The sequence below is a fragment of the Aphanomyces invadans genome, assembly GCF_000520115.1.
Source record: "Aphanomyces invadans strain NJM9701 unplaced genomic scaffold supercont1.1, whole genome shotgun sequence".
Lineage (NCBI taxonomy): Eukaryota > Oomycota > Saprolegniomycetes > Saprolegniales > Verrucalvaceae > Aphanomyces > Aphanomyces invadans.
Genome location: NW_008580146.1, coordinates 381,841 through 400,525, shown reverse-complemented (window position 1 = coordinate 400,525; position 18,685 = coordinate 381,841). Strand labels below are relative to the sequence as shown.

Genomic DNA, 18,685 nt, shown 5'->3' with positions numbered 1-18,685 from the left:
CGGACAGCCAGCAAGATTGGATGGGGACATTCAATGTCATTATCCGGATAACTCCTCCTGAAGCTCAACGCCGAGGGTGCGCATTTGCGATGCGCTCGCGGCGTGCCACTGCATGATTCACGCCATCTTCAGACGCACACGCTGCGAAGGCACATCTGGGTGCAGTTGTAATACAACACTCGCGCCATCGTCCCTGTCTCGCATGTGCTCCATGCTTGAAATGGCCCTAATGCCATGCATTGTCATGCACGACCGGATGAAGCACGTTGAACAGAGACGGACCGAGGCATGCCAGACTTGTCGGCTGAACATCAAACCCTACAACTACTAATGAGTGCATGAATGCACGGGGAGAGCGCGGTCAACCTGCAGGACACGGCGGCATGTTGACAACCCCTGCAGCTACATGGCAACCACATGGCCCAGCACACGCCACGGTTTGCTGGGAGCTCTGCTCGACGCAGAACCGCGTACGAACTCTCCAATGCACACGCCATGTCGGCAGTTCGACCAGTCGATTTGGCGTGACCAAGTGAAATCCCACATGGACGTCGACGGGCGCGTCAAAGTACATCGCGGATTGGACCTTTGTTCCAGTCTGAGCCAAAGGAGCACGTAGGACGCATCGTGTGCGATCCTTACCTGGATGTCCAACACGTTGGTCGGTTCGACTGGAACTTGCAACGTAAACGCAGAGATGCCCAGCGCGGAGTTTCGAATTCCCGCCGTCCCATGTGTCGTTAAGCAGCAGTCTGAGCACCCTGCGTGTTGCTGGCCATACAACGATCCCACGCGGCCTTGGGCTGGCGCACACTCTGGGCCTCCGATGATTTTGGCTTGGAGAGGGTACGCGACTCTGTCAAGGCGACCCAGATTCAACCGAGTGGTGTACAAGCCCCCGAGTTCGGGGGCCAGAGTTTCCACGAGCTGGACTGGCGTGTCTAGTGGTCGCACTAGCAACCGAGAAAGGGCACCATCTAAAAAACACGCTATCACATGCCGATCTCATGGAGGACGACGGACGCACCCGCATTCGCATTGGCATTGCTATAGCTCACGCCCCCTGTGGGAATCGCGAACACTAGGTTGCCGTACACAGTAGTTTGGCTCGTCCCGACGACGAGGACAGCTGCACTCTGCCGCGTGACGAGACCGTAATCGTGCATTTGATTGTACGAGACGATGGCCCGCCGTGAATGGAGAAACTGCCTAGCGTGGGTTGGGTCGTGGGGGGCCACCGATTTGGCCACAATGGCGACCGCGGTCGCTCCAATTTGTGTGAAGTGGTTGAGTACAACGTGGATGCGCTCGGTGCGTCCAGACACAAAAATCGCATTCCCACCCAACTACAAAAGAGCGTCGATGCCGGGAGACTGCGACAACACGAGCGCATCGTACATACTTTCGAAAACGTGCAATGCTCGACACGAACGTCCTGGGCGCTTTCAATGTAGATGGCACCGACGCTACCATGGCCGCCGCGTACGGTTCAAAAAAAGTGGCTTGTCCGCCCAGCGATGCACGTACCGCGTTTGGGTCCACGGATGGCCTGGTAGCGTCTCGTCTAGGAGGATTCATGTCGGCCTTGGATACGTTGGCCCGTTCGATGCAAGTTGTACGTACAGAGTTCCATGTCGGTGCGCTGGGTACCCGTGAACTCTAGCCCGTCAAACTCCAAGTTGGACGCCCAAAGCGCTTGCGAGGCAGGGTGTGCTGTCTCTGTCTCGGCAGCCGTCACCATCGTGTCACGGCTGGGCTCCGAATATCCCACGTCGATACCGGGGGTCCCCCGCACTCGGACTAGCTGCTTGAGCCGAGGAAATTCTATTGTGGCTTCAGTAGGAATGACACCGCGTGGCGGTATCATGTATAGCTCGGACGTGGTCGTGTCGTAGTACTGTCAGAATGGTCACGTGAAACACGCACGTCTGTGAAGTCAGGTAGCAGTACCCATTCGCCTGGCGCATCCAGCTACAGATGATGAGCTGAGGCGGAGACACGTCGACACCATGCCATCGCTCCCACCTCCTCAAACACGTTTTCGACTCGAAATCCGTTCACGGAAGCCCAAGCAGGCCCACCAAAGTATTCGTCGCCGTTCATTTGGCCTAGCGCATCGTGTCGACATAGATGGTTGCCGTGGAGTTGGGGATACCGCCTCCAGCGTCCAAGTCGATGGTGGTCGGGCTCATGCGGTAAATCCCGTGGCGAGTGTTGCCTCCGCCTGCTCGGACAAGGTCGACTTGGGCCGATGCCAAGTTGGTCCAGTGGCTCGATTTTTGTGACAGCGTTGTCGCGTTGTACACCAAGATGCGCCCCGTCGACGTCGACTTGACCACTGGAGCGTACTGCGGAGTCCACGTCGTGTCGTTGCTCGACTAGAAGGCGCGTTTAGACTGAAAGCAGTAGTTGGTTTCGAACGGGTCAACGTACAAAGAGAACATTGGGAGCGCTCGCTCGAGGTAGTCGCATGCCGTTCAGGTACAGCTCGGACGGCGGATCCACCATTGCAAGCGTACTCAAGCTGACGACATAGATTGGAGCTTGCGGCTGGTGCCACGTGGGCGGCGGCGTGTACGGCGTCCACGACCCGTTCACGATGCTGTGCATGCTCGAGATGGTCACCTATCCCAGTGGCCATGAGCCCTCGACCGCCATGTCACGAGTGGCGACCTTGTCGCATGTTGTGCACGACACCGAGCATGTTTCGACACACTCTTCTTCCTTGGTCAGATCCTGGCACAGGGCGTCAAGCCCGTCTGTGTGAACACGTTGGTTTCGGTCGTACGCGCCCAAACAAAAGGAGAAATTCGCGGCACACAGCGTCCGAGTACACGCGCTTGTCGACGTTGCGCTGGCACGCACGCATGCAATTTTGGACACACGGCGCCATCGTGGAGGAATAGCACGTGTGTCCGACGCCGACTTTGTCGACGCACGTGTCGGTGGAGCCGGACCAAGCGGGTTTGGGCGGCAGGGTCCGGTTTTGTGGATTCACGCCCAACTGGAGGAGGGGATCGTCGGGGCCGTGCCACGATGATGCGTTGCCCATACCGTTCCACAAGTACCTGAAAGGACTTGTTATGCAGCGCACGTATGGTTGTACGACAGCTTACTGACCGCAGAGGTGTCGACGCCCCCATCACATACGGGAACGGTGAGATCGACACGTCGGATGGGTGGAGAGGATCGCAGTACGGCTTGTACGAAACGGGGCTGGCCGGCGAGAGGCCACTGTCTTGCGGACCAAAGTCCAACGTGGACGAAAGCACATACGTTCCGCCACGCAAAATGACATCGATGGGGGCTGCCGTGTTGGTGGCACGTTGCCGATCGAGGAGCGTTCGCACAGCGGCTTGCGCTCGAGGAATGGTCTTGAAGGGGGCGTCGAGGCTGCCGTTTAAAGACGCATCATCACCTCCCACCGGGTCCACGTAAATCTGGCTGAATGCCACACTCGCCGCGGCCACGGCAGGGAAAACCGTCCGCCTCATCGCCCTGCTTCTGGGGAAGTGCCCTTGTCTCGGAGTTACACGAGGTGGTCTGAAACCGGCCAAATGGCTGTAGTCACGTATTTTTGGTGTCGCTGTGCGTCGTTGTGGACATCGAGCTACGATGAATAGATCGGGCGGCGAGGCGCTCCACTGCTTTTGGAACGAGACTGTCGGGTCGTGTCACAAGAGCGACTGGAGCGCTTGCGGCTACGACTGGCTCGCCAAAGTTCCCGTCGGCCTTGTGTGGCTCGTCTGGTTCTTTGCTGGCACGTACGCACTGAGTCAATTTGGCACGCTCAAGTTTGACACGTCTATTCACGACCCCCTTGGCCAAGGTCAGCTCGCGTGATTCATGTCATGTCTTGAGCTAGCGTGTGTGTGTCGCAGGGATTGCAATCGCCTTGTCCCAGCGCAAATCGACGTCCGTGAGGCGGCCATGGCTGCTGCGCTACATCAAACTGTGTGCGATTTGGGCCGAGTGGCCGACGTTTACTTTTACCCCCCTCACGATCGCGTTCAAAATCTCAAAAGAAGAAAGCGCGTTGCGACTATTGAACTTGAATGTCGACGAGGCGCTCGAGGTATCCCGACGTGCTTTGACCATGAGACTCAAGCCCCGTGTCTGGTCTAGGTATTTGGAGTCGTCCTCGTGGCATGCTGCGGCGTCGGTATTGTCGTCCTGCGGAACTGGAAAAAGAACGTGTCAGGTACGATAACAACGATCCCATGGCGACACCATGCACGGACAATTGGAGCAGGTGAAGCCATCTTGAAGAAAACGCTGTACCCCATCACATTCGACCTCTTCTTCATTCCCACGACGACCCTCCTCGCGCGTATTGGAACGTGTCCGGAAGGGTTTGCCCACATCGCCCTGCCCAGCGGCGCCAGCTGCGAATGCGTCAACACGTTTGCCGTGTTTTGGGTACGTGCGTTCGTTGCTTCTTGTTCTAACCGCGAAGCCAAGGCAATCGGGTTCGGTGGGTTTCTCGTCCTGTACTGCAGCGCCATGTACTACAAGATGCACATTGAACCGCATGGGACCACGATGGATTTTCGATTCCAAACGAGCTTCCAGATCATGATGGCCATGGCTCGTACAGGTCCCCCACCACGCCGCGCTGGCCATCCAAACTTGCTCACGTGGTATATCTGTCGTGCGGTTGTAGTGAACCCGATCGTGTCGATCCTGGTCATCCTGCTGAATGTGCACATCTACCCTGCCCGAGCCACGCCGATCGCGTGCGCGTTCCTCATCATGGTCACGTACCTCCTCATCTACTCGTACAAAACCCAACCGGTGCGTCCACCCGATGCCTCGGCCCTTTTGATTTCGCGACAACTAGTGCATTGGCAGCGGCCGCGTCCCCAACAACATTCGTGTCGTGAGCTTTTCCAGCTCTGTGTACTCGAGCGTGTGTGTGTTTGTGTTTTGTGTGACGGGGTCGTCCATCACGTCGCTGTACTACTCGCTCGTGCCGTTGCCTCTCGTGTGGCTGACCGCGTGGACGATCAACGACCGCCGTGCCAAGCTCTTTTACATCCCGTACCGGCCGATTGTCGACCTCTTGGTCATGTCGGAGGCCCGACCCCAGCTGGCGGGGGTCATCGCAGCACTGTATGTCGACCCGATGAAGATTCACGCCAAGGACTACACCCTGATCGTCGCGCGGCTCTACGCGATTGCTCGATCCAGCGACGCCGAGCCACAGAGCAGGATGCACGCGCTCCGAACGCTGTGGTTCCTCCACTGCAAAGTACCCGACGCACGTCCGCGACGTTGTTGACTCGCGTGTGTCTGGGTAGAACTTTCGAAAGACCAAAGGTCAATTTGGCGAGCCGGAAGACGAAATGCTCACGCTGCCTCCCAAGTTGTGGCTCAAGGACCGCGAAAACCCCGACAGGATTCAGTGGACAAAGGCTGGGATGGCCAAAACGGGAGGCGCGCTCTCCAACAAGCAGACACAAGTCAAGATCGCTCGCATCGATCAACTCAGCGGTACGTTGGCTCTCGTCGCTCACGCTCGTCCACGGCTCGGGTGTGCCCTTAGATGTTCGCCAAGACGACGTGGTCGCACCCGAGCTAGCACACTTTGCAGCAATGTCCAAAGCGTCGGGACGAAGCGGCCGCTTATCACGAACAGTCGGGACCAGCGTTCCTCCAGACTCGACACCTCGAGTCGAGTCAACCCACAGTGCCACTCATGCCATGGAGGATGGCACAGCTGGGGAGACTCCAGCCTTCATCCGACCGCCGCGCACCCGATCGATTGCCGTCCCGTCGTCCGCGAGGTCATCGTTCGTCACGTCGACGGAGTTGGGAGTCATTCGGATCCGAGACAAACAGTGGCTGTCGCGAAATGAAGACTCTGTCGAAGCGGTGCAGCACTGCGACGAATTGTTTCGTCTGGCGAAGGAAGTCATGGTCACATGCACCACGATCGCCGACAAGCCTGCCATGTTTGAAGCGGCCATGTACCTCTTGCAGCTGTACCAAGCGCGGTACCTTCGACTGAACAAAGTCACGTACGTGCGCATTGTGAGCAGCTTGTGCGCGACAGATCACATGAAAACCGCCATCGATGCTGTCCACACATTGTACAAATTGGTTCTCGATGCCGTGCTCGCACCCGAGCTGTGGCTCCGCACGTCGTCGTCCCTCGATCTCCTCTTGTGTGCCATGGACCACCCGAGCACGCTTACCGTCGCCAAGTGTGTGATTGTCGCCAAAGCAATCCTCGTGGCTGCCGAGGCGGACGTGCGGATGAATCTGTTTTCGCTTCTCACGCCAGCGTCCATCGCGCGGCTCCGCAGTGCGTTCTTGGATTACCACGCAAACTACCAGATCAGCACAACGCTCGAGGACATTTGCGCCGGCTTGCACCGCATGGAGCTCCAACGCGGGGCCAAACATCGCGACGACCTGCAACGACGAGTTGCAGCGTCGTCGTTGATGCGCAACCTGACCCAGTCCATCGCCAAATCGACCGTGTCCGTCGGTATTGAACGGTCCATGCCGTCGCGACGCCTGAGTCTTCGAGTGTCGCCCGTGGACCCGCTCGTGACGACCACCCTCCAGCAAATGCCGACCCGCGACGGCGGTGCAAACGCTGCGTCCGTACGAGTGCACGACATGGATGGGGGAAGTGCTCGCGACCTGCAGAAGATAGCCGTGAACGTCCCCACCACCGTGCCACACGGTCGACCGGTGCACGTGACGGGAATGGGCCATGGCGCGTCGGGTGGAGGCAAGATCCAGTACTTGTTTGTCCAAGCGGACGTGATCGAGGAGATTCATCGACGCCGAACCGTTCGTGCCCAGTTTGAACAAGCTCTGATGCGAGCATACCACATCTACAACGAGGGGCGATCGGCCGCGACAGTCGCGGCCCCGACCGACCAGGCAGCAACACCGACTTCGTCGACCATGTCAAGGAAGGAGTTGCCTGCGAGTTTTAGCGAGATCATGGAACTGTATGCGGTGCCAGGGTGTGCGCTGGAGGGGATGCTGGCGTCCGTGGTGGAGCCGCACATGAAGCAGTTCTTCGAGAGCCAAGTGATGCCGTTCATGATCATACGATAATTCAACAAGTACACCATGTCGACATGACTTCGTTGCGTTCGGCAGACGGGGCGTCCACGGCACCTAGTCCTTCTTGTAATAGCCCGGCTCGACGAACGGCATCTTGGCGACCATGCCCTTTTGCATCTTGTTGCGGACCTTGATGTGGACTTCCGTCCCAATCTTGAAGTTGCCCTTGGTCACGTACATCATACCCAACGATTGCTTCAACGTTGGGCTCAATGTGCCGCTCGTGACCGTCCCGATGCGTTCGCCTTGGGGGTTGTAAACTTCGGCACCTTCGCGGGCGGGCGCGCCGTCAACGGTGAACCCGACGCGCTTCTTGGTGAACGTCTTGTTGTTCAATTGGTCCAAGATGATGTCGGCACCAGGGAACCCGCCTTCTTCGCGGCGGCGCTTGCTCATCGTCCATGCCAACGCGCCTTCGATGGGGGTCGTTTCCGGCGTGATGTCGTGGCCATGCAAGCACAAACCAGCTTCCAATCGAAGACTGTCACGGGCGCCGAGACCCTACAACATGCCAAGGTCAGAATGCGCTCGTCGCCACCCGCGTCGTCAGAGGTCGCGCTGCCTCGATTGTCCACTCACCGCTTCCAACACACGTTCGTCCGCGAGCAACTTGCGCGTGAACGATTCAACTTGGGACGATGGGACGGACACTTCGAACCCGTCTTCGCCCGTGTAGCCGCAACGAGTCAAGATCACGTCCGCACCGAGGAGGTGGGTGAACTGGCCAGTCATGAAGTTGCTGTCAGCAAGGTTGACCGAGGCAGGCAAGTGGGCCGACACGATTTCGGCGGCACCAGGGCCTTGCAACGCCACCAACGATCGGTCCGTGATCTTTTCGAGCTTGACGTCGCCGTTGAACTTGGCCAAGTGCGATTGCATGTGCGCCCAATCGATGTCTTGGTTGCCAGCGTTCACGACAACGTACAAGTGATCGTCGTACGCGGTGGTGACGCAGTCGTCAATGATCCCGCCCTTGTCGTTCGTGATCAAGCTCAACTTGGCTTCACCGCTCGTCAGGGACGCAATGTCCCCCACAACGATCGATTCCAAGAAGCGGACGCGGTCCTTGCCCGTGATCCTACGTGCAGATGGAGGAGTGATGCAAACATCAACGCCAACAATCTTTCGTCGACGTACTTGAGTTGGCCCATGTGGGACACATCAAAGAGCGACGCCATCCCCTTGGTACGAGTGTGGTTGTGGCTCTTCAAGATGCCGGCGGGGTATTGCACAGGCATGTAGTACCCGGCAAAGTCGACCATCTACACGAACGATGAGAGGATCGGCAGGTAATGGACGAGGAACGAGGTCGCCGCACCTTGCCGCCCAACTCCTTGTGGAGGTCAAAGAGAGCAGTCTTCTTCAGCTATCGTGCACAGGCGAGTCAGCGCCATGTCGAGCGAGCTGGGGGCAGCACAACGTACGCTCGAGAAGCCTCGGCGTTGCACTTGTCCGAGCATCACCCCCGTCGATCGAAAATGAGTGGTGAAGTTCTTTTCATCGACTTCAACCCATGGATTTGACGGGTGTCCGGATAACGTCCTCCTTTTGACTTTGAATGCAATCGCTGCATCATCCACATAACGCTGGGGGTACTTCGAGCCCGTGGATGGGCCCGCGCTGCTCGTTTGAATGTATGCGGGCGTTGTGCGGACATCTGCTCGGTAACCAGGAAGTGGGGCGCGATGGGGCAGTGCCGCCTTTCGTTCGATCTAGCGACGCCCACGCGGCCGTACCGTGCCAACAGGTGTGATCGCAATCACAGTATCCGGATAACAATCGCCTGGCTGAGCTTGCACTAGGCAGCTATTTTGACGACATCACCCGTACAAGGTTGGAAATTTTTGACTCAATTTGTCGGTTAGTTTTTCATCCGTTTCTTGCTCGAACTGTTGTAGCACTCGCCCCAAATGCAGATCGCTTTGGACTTCATGAGCAGCGCAAACTGGTCCATGTTGAACTGTTGCGTGCCTTCGTCAATCGTTTTGGCCTTGATAGACACAGAGACTGCCGCGTCCAAGAGTTGATCGGGGGTCGCAACGGCGTACTCTTGGTACGGGTACGCCTTGTCCTCCAGCGCCACAACGCGCTTCTCCGACGGGACTTGGAACGTGTCCAACACGTAGCCTACTCGTTCACCACATCCATCAGCCTTCTCCACAACGCTGCAAGCCCAGCTCCCATACCAAGAACCTTCTCGATCTGCGCCTTGGTCAATGTCGCGTCATCTGTGGGCTTGGACGCCAGCGGCAACGCAAACAAACTCTCGAGTCGCTCGTCCACCGATCCCTTCACGGCCAGCGAAAATGCTACCAAGAGCAAATTGACGTCGACTTTGCCGTTGGCATTCTTCGGCAAACTCAAAAGAACTCGTTCCAAATGATGCTGCAAGCACAGTCACGTGTCATGGCGTCGTTGAAAAATCTATACCGTGTTTTTCATCGCAGTGCCTTGCAATACTGTGCCCAAGCACAAGTCGAACTCGGCGACCGTCGCTTCGTTGGACGGAAAGTATCGCTTGGCTTGCTTCTTGACAGCGTCAAACACCTCTGGTCTACAATAAAAGCAGCGTTCGATGATCTCTGTGTCAAAGATGACGCGTATTGTAATGGTGGCGTACGTAATAGAGTTTTGAGATCGCAATTCGTACGCCTCAAACGGAGAAATCGGCGTTTTCTCCGCTAGGTCGTTCTGCACTGCGTTGAACTTCTTGTTGTTGACACTGCTGCGGTAGATGTACCCACCGATGCCAAGCAACCCTGCCAAGAAGAAGATTTCAGGATGCCGACTAAAGAAACCAGGGCGGGGTGTTGCGTTGTCGGCGGGAGGTGTGCCTTTTGTTGTCTCAGCAGCCACCTTATTCTCTGTTGCCTCAATCGCAACTTTGTTTTCGATGGCATCGGCGGCTTTGCCTTCAACACCTTTCTCGTTTGCAGTTTTGGCATTCGAGGCGACGCGGCGGGCCGTCACTGGGCGGCGCAGAGTCCGTGCGACGAGACGAGCGTGGCGAGACAGCATCGTGCTTGAATCGACTGGAGTTAATCCATTCCGAATAAAATTCCGGATAAAGGGTAGCATCATGATTGGCCAATTGGAGCAAAGTCAGTTACGGACCTGGGAGATGGTCAAACGACATGCTGCGGTCGCTGCGCGAGCCACCAACTCTGAGTGCCGCATGGAACGAAGACTACGAGCAAAAGGCAGCAGAATGGTTCGAGCTGTTCTTGGACCTCATGATGGTCGCCGTGTGTTCAGACATTGCTCGGAAGCTGAACGAAAACCTGGACGGCGGGGGCCTGGCCCACTTTGTGGCTCTGTTTTGCCTCTACTTCAGCTCGTGGCAGTTGTACACGCACTACAACTCGCGGTTCAACGAAAATAGTCTCTTGCATTACGTGCTGCTGTTTGGGCTGCTATGCGGCTTTGGAGGCATGGTGCTCTCTAGCGAACCCGGCACCATCTTCGCCACAGGTCTCCTCATCACCAGGCTTGCAATTGCAGGCATGAACATCAACACATTTTTGCTCGTGCCAGCAGCGCGCGACTACCTTACCACTGAGCTGTCGATGATCGCAGTTGACGTGGTAGCCTTGGCGTTATGCTTGCTCTTGCCCGGAACGACACTCATCCCAGCCTACGTTGTTCTCCTGGCTGTGGCGTTTGTGGTTCGACCAATCGTTACTCTGACACGAAGTCAGACAACGGACTCAGTGCTGCGAATTGCTATCAATATCGATCACTACAGTGACCGGAATGGGTGCATGGTGCTCGTCGTATTGGGCGAAGCAGTGCTTAAGTCGATTCTCAACCTTGAGCAAAGTGGGAAAGGTGCCACAACCCAGTTCTACTCGACGATGGTGCTGTCTCTCATGGTGATCTTCGCCCTCGCCATCTTTTACTTTGGCGCCCAACCACCTCGGAGTCTCCACGCGATGCGACGTGCCGTGTGGGCTGGGCTCTTGTTTACGTACGTCCATTACGTGTTGCTCGCGGCGCTGTTGTCATTTGGCGTCGGTGTCACTGTCTTGGCGAACAATGTCAAAAAGGACGTGCCAGCTCACAATGGCACCGACGTGTGGCTCATCTTCGGCTCCATTTCAACGTCAATGGCTGCAATTCTCTGCCTCCGTGTGCTGCACTTTGGTGGGCGAAGCATCAAAGTCACGGACCCCAAGATCGTCAAGCAGCTCAAAATGCTCTGGTGGGCCTTTACCTTTTCGTCCCCTGTGTTGCCATTACTTTGTGGCGGCGTGATGTTAGTGATGTTTCCAAAGCGAGTAGACTCGTTGGTTTTGTTGGCCATTGCGTTTGGCTCCCTGTCGTTGCAGCTATTTGGGGAGGCCACCGTCGTGCACTACCTCAGCATCCATGGCCAGCGACACGTGTGCAGTGGCACTGACGAGTGCGTCCCAGAGACGCCGCATGAGCAGAGCTTCTTGGCCAGCGACAGCGCAGGGTAGCTTATCAAGGCATACACACTCGACGTGAGAGTCCTCAACGTGTCGTATTCGACTTTGCCACCCATCATTCATGAAACTCAACGGCACTTGGCACCCTCCCAGACCTCTGGTCCTGCTACATTTCATCACGTTCGATGTGGTTGCTGGTATTTGATATATGCAAGGCAGTCCTCTTTACTCGACAGCTCATTCTTTAGCTATATGTGTAGCTAGTCGCTGATCCTTTCTTCGCGTTCGAGATAGGCATGGCAGGCATAGATTCCCGCACGTAGCTGGACGCAGTTGCCTTCGATGTACCCCTCGACCAGTTAAGCGTGCCATGTGCATTCGAGGGATATAGCGATGTCTGGTCCGTTCTTTCCATTCTCAGTACTGCCGTGGCACAAAGGGCACATGCAGGACCCGTGGATTCATTTGAGGCTCCCGCTTTTGGCGCGTTGTCGCTCCTGCCTTTGAAGCATGGCTGTTGGAGACCGAGCTAATCCTCGACTCACACACGAACACAACACCAACGCAGCTCTAGCTAGCCAAGGCAAGCATGAAGAGGCCGAGCCATGTCACCACGAGGTGGGATTTCGTCGGCAGATGTAAACTACCACGTCTTTCAGAGGGCAAGAGCGGTGGACGCGCATGGTGCCGTGGCACCAAACCCGTTCGAGCGATATACCTTCCTCGCCACACACTCACATCTGCGTGACATAACACTCAAATTCGTACTGTACTGCGGCCACACGTGGGTGGACCGACCAGTTCAACTTGGCCCTTCCACGTCCGATGGTGTCGACATCAAGTCGCCTGGACCGTACTCGACAAACTGGCATTGCTGAACGAGCCGACGTCCCAGGTGAGAACTGCACGGCTCGCACACAACCCCGCGGACCGAGCGCGGGAGGGTCGAAGGGGTATATATGGTGGCTGCCCTGGCGGAGTTCGTGCTGGCGTGTGTCTCGTCTGCGCTGGCTATCCGGATACGATCTATTTTTAGCCGACGCGGCAAAAAGGCAGTAATGCGTCATCCGGATACGGCCGGCGAAAGAATAAAACGTATCGCGATTTTATAAAAACACCTTGCGTTTAGAGCGTCAGTCAAAAATACAAATTGAAAGGAAGGGCGGCCGACGGCGAAGATGGTCCGATCGTTGCCCCTCCGTAGCGGCTTCTTTGCCGCGCCATACATCTCAGAGACCGAGGAAGCAGAGCTCTTGACATGGGCCCGCACACTCGTGTCGTCCATGCACTCGACTGACTCAGAATGGACGCACTCCCATGAAAAGCGGGGCGTGACTGTGAGCGAAGACAGACAAAAGGGAGGGCTCTTCTACAGCATCCGCGGCGTCACGTCCGTGCAATCGTCGCTCGACGACGTCATGGACATGATGATTTCGACGTCCACGCATGAATTCCGGTCCATGATGAAGATGCTGCTCAAGGACATGTCGTTGGACAGCGCCGTGATCTACCAACGCGACCAGAACGACTCCGAGAGCTTGAGCATCAAGTGGTTCGCCCTCAAGAACAAAAGCCCCATGGCAACATCCCAGGACTTTTGCGTATTGGAGTATGCTGGCGTCCTGTCTGCGGACTACATTGGTGGCGATCCGTCCAAGATGGTCGGCGTCTGCTTGTACGAAAGTATCGAGCAGGCCGAGTGTCCGTCGTTGTTCGAGTCTCACAGACTTGAGCGCGGGTCCATTTCAAAATGCGGCTATCTCTTCCGCCCAACCGATGAAATCGGCACAATTGAAGCACAGTTCATCTGCTCTATCCGACAGCCCCCGGTCCGTTTCTTTGCCGCCTCCCCTTCTTCCATGCAATTTATTCTTACGTGATTTTTGTCGAATAGGGCGTCCGCACCACCCGCCGATCGAACCGCGCGACGCTTCAATGCTGGGCAGAATCCCTCGCGAATATTCAAGAGAGCGTTCACACCCGCCGCATCAGCCGACTCCTCACGACTCGGGAGAACCCGACGTGGGTCGCAGACCACGAGCGGTCGTGTTGCTACCTGTGCTTGAAGACGTTCACAGGCATTCGTCGCAAGCACCATTGCCGAGCGTGCGGCGAAGTCATTTGCAAAAAGTGTTCGCTGAACAACTCGGTCGACTTGCCATCAATCGGCCTCACCACCATGCGCGTCTGCAAGTCGTGCTCGGACGGCAAGATGAGCGGCTTACCGTCGTCCGCATCCTTTATGACGACGTCCTCGTCGTTTGATGGGACCGGAATCGACGACATTGTGCTGAAGAAGAGCTCGAGTGACGGTGGGAGCACAGGGCGAAACACGTCGTCATTCTCTGGAGACCAGTACGCGCTGGCAGTCCCGTCGTCTGGCACGGTGTCGGCGAAAGACGGGGTAGTTCCGGATTCAGTCGGGTTGGCTTGGCTCAGTCAGATCGCTCAACGTGATCCTTCCAAACGAGAAATCGTGGAGCGCCTGATCGCAGGTTTTGGCGCAGCCGAAGCCGGTGCGATCAACAGCGCGGACATTCCCCTTCCCGACGCGTCGAACGCACCCCCCGAAGATATTTATGACCTCCTCTGCGACCTGGCATCCCAAGCTCTCGACTGCAAATTTGCGGTGGTGCACATCCTGGACGGCAATCGCCAATGGTTCAAGTCCAAAGTCACGATTCGAGAGTCGGACATTGGCCGCGACTTCAGCTTTTGCGAGTACCCCGTCCGCAAGAAGCAAGCTGTGGTCGTGCTCGATACTTGGCGAGATCCACGCTTTGAAATGAATCCCCTCGTGACTGGACCCCTCCAGGTTCGCTTCCTCGCCGGGGCGCCGCTCTTCGACCTGGACGGTCGATGCGTTGGCGCCGTTTGTGTTCTCGATTCCAAACCTCGGACGCATCTGCCTCAAGCGCAAGTGGCCCTCATGGAAAAGCTAGCCCATCTCGCCATGGTATCGATGCAAGAACGTCGCGAAGCGCTGAGTAAGAAATTGGCCGCGTCGTCCCGCCAGGTCGTACCGCGCCACCACCACATATCACCGCCTGTGGTTCGACCCACAACTGGACCGTACGAAGTCGTCGACACCGCCTACACATCCACTTATCAACGACGACAACTGCCGCATTCGACGTCGAGCGACATGGTGCCGCTGCACAGCTACACTGGAAGCAATGGGAGCCATGGAAGCTATGGCAGCAGCACCCTCGTGCACCACGTTCGTTCGCAAGCTCAATTGGCAGCTCAAGAAGAGCAACGCAAGATGCAGGAACAAATGATGGAGCTGCTGCATCAGTCCTCCATCACGCAACAGACCCTCAAGTCGTCGGTAAAAATGCAGAGCACACATAGCTCAGGCGACTGAGGGTAATCTAATAGACAGCAAAGCACACACACACACACGCAGCTTTGTCGTGCGCCCGACGCCGTCGGCCATCTCGAGATGTTGCTGCTGGGACATCTGCAACTGTCGTTCATTGGCTGGAATTCGGCATGTGAACGACCACTTGGCAACCAAAAACGACGGCGGCGGCGCCGGTGGATCTCCCGACGGGCGATGCGCATGCGAGTACCAGCCGCAAGTCGCCTTGCGAAGGCGACCATCTATGCCTTACGGCACCGAGGAGCAATGCAGCCATGTCATGTGCGCGCCCTGTCGTCTGTTGCCAGCTCCACCGAGGCTGAGCCTGGGTCGCATCGATGGGTGGCACGCGCCGCTGCTGGAGCTGCCGTGGCTGGCGCGGCACTTGGAGCGTACACCGTCATATTCAATGACGACAACCGGCGCTCTTTGAATGCAGTGGTATCGCTCGGCAAGGTTCTCACTGATATTCACGGCGCGTCGGACGCATTGGATGCCGTCTCGCTCCACCTAGACGATCAAGGAATGAATTCCAACTGCCTGGATGAACACGCCAGCTCCATTCTCGTGGCCATTGCGAAAGAGAAAATGTTTCGCGATTCAGTGGTCGAGCACGGGGGTCTTGCCGTGCTCATGGACACGTGTGCTCATACGTCCGAGCCCAAGTTGCAAGAACGTGAGCATGTCGCCATGACTACATGCAGTCTCGATCAGGATCAACTCAAGATGTCTTGTAGGCATCGTGCAGGCAATTGCGGCACTCGCCAACACGAAAGGCGCCGATGAAGTTCTTGCTGACATTGACAAGAGTTCGTACTTGCTCCTGCAGTTAACGCCATCCATTGTCCACCGCCAACCCCATGACCCAAGACCTGTGGCCATTGCACCGTTGGACTTGCTCAAGCTCGAGGCGGCCTTCACCCGCATTCGCGAAAAGTACTCATGCAGTACCTTTCATCCCGAGGTGAGTTGCCAACCATTCAGCTCGATCTCAACGACATCGCACCATAGCTGAACGTCGCAGCCACTGAGGCGGTGCTGGACCGGCTGACTAAAGTCATCACGGGGTCTAGCTCCACCGACTTCATCCAGGTACGACACATCTTGACGAGCAATTGTTCACGATGGTGGAGAAGTGTAGTTTAGCATGTGGGCCATGCGATCGCTGCTGACCCATCTGGAATGCACGGACGCCACTCTGTTTCACGCAATGGGGCTACATTTGAACATTCATTTGTCGTCTGCATTGTTTGCCATGGCAAAGCACGACCAAACAAGTCCAGGTGTCAAGCTGCATGCTGCCAACTTACTCGCCACGATGCTGCGGAGCAGACTGCAGCCGATTGCGCCACGCGTGTGGTGCGAAGAGGTATTTTCGTGGTGCAAAGTTTGATATTGTCACGTGATGCGTCGTCGTCTGTGCACAGGTGGCGATATGGGCGAGGGACGCGAGCGCTGACATGCAACTTTTGAGCGCGCAATGCCTTGAACTGCTGGCAAAGCAAGTTCCAGCCGAACTCGCGCACTCGAGCACGGCCCACGATGCCTTGCTACACCTGGCGCGTAACACCCGCAATACAAGCGCTATCGATCACCCACGGGCGGTGAGTGCGTCCACCACGGCCATTCAAATTCACGTCTCGAGTGCTGTGCATGCACTTGCTGACGTGCTCCAAACCGGCCTCCACACGACGGTCCAAGCCCCTATGGCCAAAGTGCTCGGCCATCTCGACGACGTCATGCCTGATGCACACGTACACAAGTCGACGTTTGCAATTGCACAACGAGTGATCCGTAGGACTACGACGTGTTGCCGAAGATTGGTTGGGTCGACGTTCTAGCCGAGTGGTCTGTGAGTTCGCATCCCACCGTGTGTGCGAACGCGATTCAAAGCTTGGCGCGTTTGGCAATGCAACCGCGACAGGACGATCGAAGCAAACAAGTCCTGCAAGCGTGGATGTTGGGGCTGCTCCGTCATTTGGCCTCGATCAAGGTATCTTCGTTTTTTCACAGAAGCTTCATCGTGAAAACACGGTCTTTCGACAGGCCACGGCCGTCGAGTGTCGGCGGGCGGTCGCCAACGTCGAAGGGTTGGTCAACATGACCCACGACCAAACTCCTGGCTATGTGCATGTCCCATATCGATCCCAAGCGATTGAAAACGGACTGGCTGCCTTGGCTGTGCTGGTGGTGTGTGTTTGGCTAGTGGATATGACGCTGACGGTATTTTGCAGAACGACGATGCAACCACGAGCGACGTGTTTGTAACCCACGGTGGCCTCGAACTGGTGGCGCTCACCGCCATCATGTCGTCCAGCAAAGCCATCAAAACGCAGTGCGCTCGAGTCGTCGCGAATGTAGCTGTCCACCACCACAACATCCAGCGACAGCTCCAGGATGTCCTAGGGGGCGATCTCTTCACCCAAGACATACTCCACTGGGAGGACGAGCCGAACGTGGTCGTCCGGTCGAGCTACTACCGCGCAGCCGCCAACTTTGCCGCGGCCACGGCTTCCACAGTACATCGCGTTTATGCCTTGAAGTCTCGAACAACAGCTAACAATGTGACGTACCTAGACTGGACATCCAACAGAGTTCTACAAGGACGGCCTGCATCCCATTGTATCACGACCTGCTGCCAACACCACATCGACACCGCCCATTGACGTCGTTCTCGTCCACGGGCTGCGTGGTCACCCCTTTGGTACAACATTCGGGCGCCTGCAGGGCCAACAAACCCCATGTTGATTTTGGACCTAGGAACGTGGCGCACCAGCATGAGTGTGTCGGGGAATGACGTGGATATCCTCGAACACGGCAAGATGTGGCCGGAAGCGTTCTTGATGCCAGACCTGAATCCAGACTCGAGGGTTGTCACCATGGGGTACGACGCGGGCATGTCCAAATGGAGCTCTCCGTGGCGGGCTTTGACGCTGGACGAACGAGCCGCAGTGCGTAGCTTCATCTTCTTCTCACATCTCCGCTGCCGAGTCTGCACTCGCTGTTCTCGGTCTCGTTTGCCATGAGTTTGACGTCACCATGGCCTTGGTAGGTTATGTTGGATGCATTGCAAACCGCACGCATTGGGGCCAACGGAAGGCCTGTCGTTTTCATCACGCATTCCATGGGTGGGCTCTTGGTACGCGCGACATGGATGCGACCACACATACTCAAGACGATGTCGCAGGTGAAAGAGATGCTGTCCCAAGCCACGGGAGCTGGACTGGACATTGCGCGCCAGACGGTGGGAGTCGTGTTTTTGGCGGTGCCACATTTCGGAGCCAACCTGGCAACTTTGAACAACGAAACCCTCCGAAACCTCGTTCAAGCCCATCCCGCGACGAAACACTTGAACGAAAATAACTCTCGTCTTGCCCAGCTCAATGCTGCATTTGAAGCGCTCCAGATTCCGTCGCTAAGCCTGGGAGAAGGTGCCCCCGCGCCGCTCGGCCTTGGCGTGAGCCACCTCGTCGTCAAGCCCGAGTCCGCGGACCCCCACATTCCTCTGTCAACGTTTCACATGATTCCACACGCGCACCACATGGACATTTGCAAGCCCCCGACCCCCGCCGACCCACGCTATTCCTTGATCAGAGACTTTATCCTCCAACACGTCCAGCACCCTCAGGACGCAGTCGAGTAACTTCGGACGTACATCTGGCGATTGTGTTTGCAATTTTGAACTCAGCGGACAGAGGTGGAAAAGTTGACCAGAGAGCATGAAGACAGAGCTTGCATGAGTCGAAGCAGTCCACTGGGAGTGACGGCGGCAGCCGCAAACTCACCGACTGCCGTCGTGCTCGATCACGCGTGTGGATGGGAGTGC

General features: G+C 56.8%; 7 protein-coding genes across 9 annotated transcripts; 4 read left to right on the top strand and 3 right to left on the bottom strand.

The window, feature by feature from the left end:
• Window positions 1-21: 21 nt before the first annotated feature.
• On the bottom strand, window positions 22-3,529 carry H310_00119 (hypothetical protein). Of its 3 annotated transcripts, XM_008862757.1 has the most exons (15): window positions 3,121-3,529; window positions 2,789-3,068; window positions 2,674-2,736; window positions 2,434-2,625; window positions 2,156-2,378; window positions 2,026-2,108; window positions 1,951-1,971; window positions 1,624-1,897; window positions 1,528-1,564; window positions 1,403-1,466; window positions 1,028-1,346; window positions 643-977; window positions 367-586; window positions 283-318; window positions 22-226 (listed from the first exon to the last, which is right to left on the bottom strand). In XM_008862757.1, the coding sequence occupies exons 1-15, from the start codon at window positions 3,492-3,494 to the stop codon at window positions 129-131; spliced, it is 2,619 nt and encodes an 872-aa protein (XP_008860979.1). In that variant the 5' UTR covers window positions 3,495-3,529; the 3' UTR covers window positions 22-128. The 3 variants fall into 3 exon arrangements, with proteins under 3 accessions (XP_008860979.1, XP_008860981.1, XP_008860980.1); XM_008862759.1 differs by having other exon boundaries at window positions 2,026-2,378; XM_008862758.1 differs by having other exon boundaries at window positions 22-318.
• Window positions 3,530-3,581: 52 nt separating this feature from the next.
• On the top strand, window positions 3,582-7,077 carry H310_00118 (hypothetical protein; the record flags this gene model as incomplete). The annotated part of the gene is made up of 9 exons (XM_008862756.1): window positions 3,582-3,829; window positions 3,882-4,075; window positions 4,126-4,201; window positions 4,253-4,419; window positions 4,462-4,597; window positions 4,664-4,794; window positions 4,841-5,251; window positions 5,301-5,493; window positions 5,546-7,077. Exons 1-9 carry the CDS (start codon window positions 3,616-3,618, stop codon window positions 7,075-7,077), a joined length of 3,054 nt encoding a protein of 1,017 aa, XP_008860978.1. The 5' UTR covers window positions 3,582-3,615.
• Window positions 7,036-8,569, bottom strand: H310_00117 (glycine cleavage system T protein). Its single transcript, XM_008862755.1, has 5 exons — window positions 8,511-8,569; window positions 8,405-8,452; window positions 8,224-8,348; window positions 7,666-8,164; window positions 7,036-7,587 (listed from the first exon to the last, which is right to left on the bottom strand). Exons 1-5 carry the CDS (start codon window positions 8,544-8,546, stop codon window positions 7,141-7,143), a joined length of 1,155 nt encoding a protein of 384 aa, XP_008860977.1. The 5' UTR covers window positions 8,547-8,569; the 3' UTR covers window positions 7,036-7,140.
• A 371-nt stretch (window positions 8,570-8,940) lies between these two features.
• Window positions 8,941-10,124, bottom strand: H310_00116 (hypothetical protein). Its single transcript, XM_008862754.1, has 4 exons — window positions 9,707-10,124; window positions 9,517-9,640; window positions 9,273-9,471; window positions 8,941-9,213 (listed from the first exon to the last, which is right to left on the bottom strand). The coding sequence occupies exons 1-4, from the start codon at window positions 10,102-10,104 to the stop codon at window positions 8,948-8,950; spliced, it is 987 nt and encodes a 328-aa protein (XP_008860976.1). The 5' UTR covers window positions 10,105-10,124; the 3' UTR covers window positions 8,941-8,947.
• Window positions 10,125-10,220: 96 nt separating this feature from the next.
• Window positions 10,221-11,726, top strand: H310_00115 (hypothetical protein; the record flags this gene model as incomplete). Its single annotated transcript, XM_008862753.1, has 1 exon — window positions 10,221-11,726. One exon carries the CDS (start codon window positions 10,221-10,223, stop codon window positions 11,544-11,546), a length of 1,326 nt encoding a protein of 441 aa, XP_008860975.1. The 3' UTR covers window positions 11,547-11,726.
• Window positions 11,727-12,620: 894 nt separating this feature from the next.
• On the top strand, window positions 12,621-14,899 carry H310_00114 (hypothetical protein). The gene is made up of 2 exons (XM_008862752.1): window positions 12,621-13,324; window positions 13,390-14,899. Exons 1-2 carry the CDS (start codon window positions 12,674-12,676, stop codon window positions 14,860-14,862), a joined length of 2,124 nt encoding a protein of 707 aa, XP_008860974.1. The 5' UTR covers window positions 12,621-12,673; the 3' UTR covers window positions 14,863-14,899.
• Window positions 14,900-14,997: 98 nt separating this feature from the next.
• H310_00113 (hypothetical protein) lies at window positions 14,998-18,584 on the top strand. The gene is made up of 12 exons (XM_008862751.1): window positions 14,998-15,535; window positions 15,597-15,823; window positions 15,871-15,951; window positions 16,001-16,228; window positions 16,287-16,613; window positions 16,658-16,852; window positions 16,906-17,049; window positions 17,094-17,378; window positions 17,437-17,563; window positions 17,620-17,810; window positions 17,912-17,998; window positions 18,047-18,584. Exons 1-12 carry the CDS (start codon window positions 15,055-15,057, stop codon window positions 18,500-18,502), a joined length of 2,829 nt encoding a protein of 942 aa, XP_008860973.1. The 5' UTR covers window positions 14,998-15,054; the 3' UTR covers window positions 18,503-18,584.
• Window positions 18,585-18,685: the final 101 nt, after the last annotated feature.